The 6,823-nt window shown below is 34.0% G+C and overlaps 1 protein-coding gene across 2 annotated transcripts in view; it reads right to left on the bottom strand.

Annotated features, from left to right (window-relative positions):
- The window catches only part of arhgap17a (Rho GTPase activating protein 17a), a 76,140-nt gene that overhangs the window by 46,409 nt on the left and 22,908 nt on the right, over positions 1-6,823 (bottom strand). For both annotated transcript variants that reach the window (XM_056469408.1, XM_056469409.1), the window contains exon 2: positions 3,187-3,226. In XM_056469408.1, the coding sequence (XP_056325383.1) occupies positions 3,187-3,226 (40 nt within the window). The remainder of the gene's footprint in view (positions 1-3,186; positions 3,227-6,823) is intronic.

Raw genomic sequence — 6,823 nt, 5'->3', positions numbered from 1 at the left:
TATTTCATTCTGCGATATATGTTGAAATATGAATACAATTTCACTAGATGAGATGAATAACTATTTGGAAATAATTTAGATTGATTGGTAAGAACCTTTAGGGGAGCGCATCTGCATTAAATATAAGAAACAATCATCCCAACACGGACCAAGGAGTCAGTACGACAACGTATGACAAGACTCAATAAAGATAAAGATACCAATTAAATAAACGTTTGATTGTTTTCCGATGATTCGAACTGTATTCAGGTGTACAGTCACACCTCTGCTAAATGATAAATTATAATCCAGACTCAACAATGCTTATGCTTGTGATGTGACTATTGCGAATGATCACATTGCGATATTGATACTGAAATTATATATTGTGCGGCCCTAGCAGTGGCTACGTGCAGGGGATGCAGTGTGGTGTGCAGCAAACACTCCACGGTGAAGTATAAATTGGGCTTTAGTGCTATTGACAAATTGTCAGCAACTCAGCAAAAACAATAAGAATGAGTTTGATTAAACATTTGAAAAGAAAAAAACGTATATTGTACTTTAAAATTAGTTTAATTACATTTTCTATTTTTGCATTATGGCATTGATATCCTCACACCGTGTCCTAACTACACCCGACACAACACAACATAAATACTATATGCATTTAAATTTGAGACACTAAACTTCATACGAAATGGTAAGGATTATAATCAAATTAATGCATATTAAACCAATTTAACATTATTAAAAGTACATAGGCTGAGTGACTGATGTTGTTGGTTTTCAGTGACTTCCATTTTCAAACCTTTTAGCTATAAATATCATGTAAAATGGTGTTCAAACTCATTTTGGTAGTATTTAACACTGAATAAAGCACATAATTTGTACCTGAGGTCATCATATTCCTTGTAGTTTATGCTGTTGTTTTGTTGCAACATCACAGGAATAGAAACCTTTTATAAAATAAAACATTTATCACGCGTCACAACGCCATGCCATGTGTAGTTAGGCTTAATTACATCTCAATTTGTTTGGTAGGTGTGGATCATTTAACGTCTTGCAAAATTGAAATAAATTTCATGTTTAATACAAAAATTCTCCTTTCATTAAAACAATCTAATGTGTAAAGTGACTTAATCATAGTGTACAATTGCAAAAGTTTTTCTTCTTTAACTGAAAAAAAAAAAATTGCACAGAATTAGTGAAAAACAATAGAAAGGTCTAGTTGAGTTTCTTTCACTTGAATTACACTCGCAGGCTATTATTAGGTACACCTGTTTAACTGCTCATTAACGCAAATTTCGAATCAGCCAATCACATGGCAGCAACTCACTTCATTTAGGCATGTAGACATGGTCAAGACAATCTGCTGTAGTTCAAACCGAGCATCAGAATGGGGAAGAAAGGTGATTTTAAAGTGACTTTGAACGTGGCATGGTTGTTGGTGCCAGACGAGCTGGTCTGAGTATTTCAGAAACTGCTGATCAACTGGGATTTTCAAGCACAACCATCTCTAGTGTTTACAGAAAATGGTCTGAAAAATAAAAAATGTCCAGTGAGTGGCAGTTCTGTGGGTGCAAATGCCTTGTTGATGCCAGAGGTCAGAGAAGAACGGCCAGACCGGTTTGAGCTGATAGAAAGGCAACAGTAACTCAAATAACCACTCTTTACAACTGAGGTATGCAGAACATCTTTGAACGCACAACACATCCAACCTTGAGGCAGATGGGCAACAGCAGCAGAAGACCACACCGGGTGCCACTCCGGTTAGTTAAGAACAGGAAACTGAGGCTACAATTTGCACAGGCTCACCAAAATTGGATAATAGAAGATTGGAAAAACGTTGCCTGGTCTGATGAGTCTTGATTTCTGCTGTGGCATTCGGATGGTAGGGTAAGAATTTGGCATCAACAACATGAAAGCATGGATCCATCCTGCCTTGTATCAACGGTACAGGCTGATGATAGTTGTGTAATGATGTGGGGGATATTTTCTTGGCACATTTTGAGCCCATTAGTACCAATTGAGCATTGTGTCAACACCACAGCATACCTAAGTATTGTTACTGACTATGTCCATCCCTTTATGACCACAGCGTACTCATCTTCTGATGGCTACTTCCAGCTGGATAACGCACCATGTCATATAGCTTGAATCATCTCAGACTGGTTTCTTGAACATGACAATGACTTCTCTGTACTCAATGGCCTCCACAGTCACCAGATCTCAATCCAATAGAGCACCTGTGGGAAGTGGTGGAACGGGAGAGTCACATCATGGATGTGCAGCTGACAAATCTGCAGCAACTGCGTGATGCTCTCATGTCAATATGGACCAAAATCTCTGAGGAATATTTCCAGTACCTTGTTGAATCCATGTCACAAAAGGAGGTCCAACCCAATACTAGTTAAGCTATACCTAAAAAAGTGGCAGGTGAGTGTAAGTATAGCTTTTACTGGTGGGTAAAAAACTATCAGTGAAAACTATACTTCTTACCTGTAAAAAAAAAAAAAAACCCTTGTTCACCTAATAAATAAAGTATTTGTTAAAAAAGATTGTATTTTTCCATTAGTACACAGCCATAATCCAGTCACTCAGTCAAGATTGTCAAAAAAATCCCCAGAATGCATCTGAGTGATGTGCGTGACATTCAGACAGCTGAGAATGGGGTGATGGGATACCGCTGTGATCCATCCTGAACACCCTGCAGAACCCAGAATAAAATCCAAGGCCCTCTGCATGCCATAGTGGATGTCAGCATAATTCTCACTTGATACATCCAAACATCGACTAGAGATAATTTTAGAATCTCTCCACTAAGAGCAATAAACAAACTGTCAAAAACGCTACATTGGTGGAGGTTCAGACAATAACTCTCTGTTTCGCAAGCTTAATTCCTGCATTTCTAGGAGGTTGTTTTTGGTCCCATTTCCACAGCAACTTTTTTGACGAACTCACTGGGGATGGTTTTCACATAAAGAGGGTAAAAGCAACGTGACGCAATTCATTTCGCTTGATTATTCAGAAGAGAACATTCTTTCTAATGTGACAAAAATAAATTGGATGGAATGTATGTGCTGGGCATCGATGACTTCACCTTTCCTACTCAGTGACTCACTAGTTTCCCACTGTTTTATGTAAGATGGATTAATGCCAAAAAAACAGAACGGTGGAGGAGGAGGAGTTGGAAAAGGAAACAGTCACCTGTAACAGGTCATCACTGAGGACTTCTGTTTTCTCCGCTCTGTAACAAACAACAACAAATTATTAGAAACAAAAATATCTTTAAAAAGACACAATGCTTTAAAATTCACATTCAAAGAGATAATTGTGATTCAAGTAAAAAACAAACAGTGCTGTGTTTGTTGTTTCATTGATTTTATTATGACTTTGATAATAAAAATAATAATAAAATGCTATTATTATTATTATTATTATAAAATAATTAGTATTAATAATAATTTATAAAAATATCCTTATTATAGTTTCTGCTGTTTCTCATTAATAATAATAATAATAATAAGAAGAAGAAGAAGAAGAATAAGAAGAAGAAGAAGACCGTAAACACCTTGATAATTATTATTATTATTAAATAAAAAACATTGAACTAAATAAGAATTATTATAACAATAAACAATTATACAAATATAAATATTTAACAATAAACAAAGCAAGCAAGTATTGATTTCACTGATACATTTTTGAGTACACTGTAAAACCCGATAAGTTAACTCAAATCGCTTGAGGAAACTGACTGTGACAAAGCATTTAGCCTTTGAAACTAAATGGTTTGAGTACTGTAAACTTCTATTTATTAAATCATATACACATATACTATATGAGTTGATATTGTCAAAGATTTAGAGTATTAGTAACTTAAACATTTTACATTCAGTTATCAAATCTGTATGAGTTCATTAACTTAAACAAATTAAGTTGAAACAACTGTATAGCTACTCAAATGGTTTGAGGAAACCGATTTCTCCAAATGGTTTAAGTTGACTGAACTCAAATGAATAAAGTTAGTCAACTTAAATGATTTGCCACAATCGGTTTCCTCAAACCATTTGAGTAGCGTTATGATAATATTTTATTTTTATATTCATATTAAATTATAGTTTACCATTTGTTTCTGCCGTTTGGCAATGTTTTAAATAATTGTCCTTACAAAATGCTTAAAACAGTTTATGTTTTCATTTTATTTTAGTTATTGTTATTTTTTTATTCATAGTTTAAATAATTTAAGTTTTTCTTCTGATCTTTTGAAAATTTAGATCCTTTCATTTTTTATTTGATACATTTATTCTTTCTTTAGTTCATTTGTTCATTCATTTTCCTTTGGCTTAGTCCCTTTTTTATCAGTAGTCGCCACAGTGGAATGAACCGGCAACTATTCCAGCATATGTTTTACGCAGTGTATGCCCTTCTAGCCATAACCCATCACTGGGAAACACCCATACACTCTCATTCACACATACACTCATATACTACAGCCAATTTAGTTTATTCAATTCACCTGTACCACGTCTTTGGAATGTGGGCGAAACCGGAGCACCCAGAGGAAACTCATGCCAACATGGGGAAAACATGCAAACTCCCTATAGAAAACATCAAACCAGCAACCTTCTTGCTGTGAGGCGACAGTGCTAACCACTGAGCCACCGTGCCACCTACATTTCTTCAGTTTTAATTTATTTTATTTAAAATTCTAACTAGCAGAACTACAATGTCTTAACCTATTTTCTTTTTGCAGCTAATGTTCATTTTTTTCTGTCAACAAAAATCAATTTCAGTAAAAAAAAGCAAAAAAAAAAAAAAGTGTCAAACATTTTTTGAATGATTTAAAAAAATTCTAATGACAAGAAACTGGAAACAGACTGCATTACCAGTCATTTACTTCAAATAGAACGACTCTGACACACTGAAAACTCCAGACCATGAGCTGCTCGAGTGTAAAATTACACTGTGCTGGGTTTCACTCTGAAACAAGCATCACATACATTTAATTAATTAACCAACCTACGATTGGATAATCCCGCTAAACCATATCACCATTTATTTTGATTAACCTTGCAGCCAGATATCAGCTCTATAAAATAATGTTTCTAAATGAATCTGCAGACAAGTCTAGGAGTAGCCAGCAGCTGACAGTGTGTCTAATGAAAGCAGCTGTCTGAAACGCAGTCACAGGCATTTACTTTCCCAGGGAATTTTAGCAGTCCACCGTCAGCCTTGTGAACAAATAGTTAAGGCCCTATTAATAGTAAACTAATGGAGGGCTTTGACCATGGCACAGATCATGTCCTGTCTATATCTGAGACAGAGAGAATGTGAGAGGACAACACAGGCTCAGTTCGCAAACATACACACACAAATATACACACACAACACACTACTGTTTCAGAACTATGACTCAGAGACAGGTTGTATGACCTCACCTAGAAACTGTTCGTATAACAGATCTTTATACAGAGTCATCAATGTGATTTACTTATCTATTTGCTACTGTAAAAATTGGAATTGATACGGTGTGTTTATATTTTGTCCCCCATATACAGTTGAAATCAGAATTATTAGTCTATTGTATAAAAAATATTGCTTAAGGGGCTAATAATATTGACATTAAAATGTTTTTTAAAAACTGCTTTTTATTCTAGCTGAAATAAAACAAATAAGACTTTCTCCAGAAGAAACAATATTATAGAAAATACTATGGAAATCCCCTTGCTATGGTAAGCATAATTTGGGAAATATTTAAAAAAGAAAGGCAAATAATTTTAACCTCAACTGTATATGACGTTCTTAAAGCTATCGGCACATTGACAATAATATAAAAAAAAGCAGATGTTGATGTTAGGGATGTCCAGATCTGATCACGTGATTGGAAATCGGGCTTGATCACACGGTTTCAGACTCGATTGGAATCCGACGTTACCTCCCAATCAGGACTCGAATATATATATATATAATATATACAAAGTAGAACTCAGAAGCAGCTTGACACGGAAAGCGCGAGTATTTCTGCGGTCTGGAGGTATTATAAAGTTGATGACGACTACATTGCCATAGCAAATTATGAGATATACTGTCGGTTACTTTAGGTTGAGTTGCTATTTGTTTTTGTATTTATTTTTATGTTTACTGTTGCATTTAAGTCTAAAAGTGAGGAATTGATGTTATTTATTACTTAATCCGCTTGTTAAGTCATGACGTATGGAATACCATTTCTGGGTCCATTAAAGTTAATTTTATATAAAATCATAGTGTACTGTGTACATAGTGCAGTCTCTGGCCTTGCTGCATCACAAATACCAAAATGTTAACAATTTATAAAAAATGGATTACTTTCTGGCCATCTGATATTAGGCATGGATATATATGTGTATATATATATATATATATATATATATATATATATATATATATATATATATATATATATATATATATATATATATATATATATATATATATATATGTATGTATATGTGTATATATATATATATATATATATATATATATATATATATATATATATATATATATATATATATATATATATATATATATATATATATATATATATATTGCGATCGTGATTTTCGAAAGTATTACAGCGCTTTGTAACTGTTTATTATTACCATTTGATGCGTCTCCCCATACAGTTGATATAGCACTTGGACCCGGAAGCCTCTTCGCGTGACATCACACTTAACAAGCAGATTGTTGAAGCTACCTAGCAGGAGTGCTCTGTTTGTTAACAGAGTTGTTAAAAAAATAAGGTGAATTAAATAAAAAATAAGGAACATCCTGGATCTGTTTCTTCGCTCTTCTTTATTCT

This window comes from Danio aesculapii, chromosome 12 (genome assembly GCF_903798145.1).
Source record: "Danio aesculapii chromosome 12, fDanAes4.1, whole genome shotgun sequence".
Classification (NCBI taxonomy): domain Eukaryota; kingdom Metazoa; phylum Chordata; class Actinopteri; order Cypriniformes; family Danionidae; genus Danio; species Danio aesculapii.
Note: the sequence above shows the minus strand (reverse complement) of the source record. Positions and strands in the feature narration are given on the sequence as shown.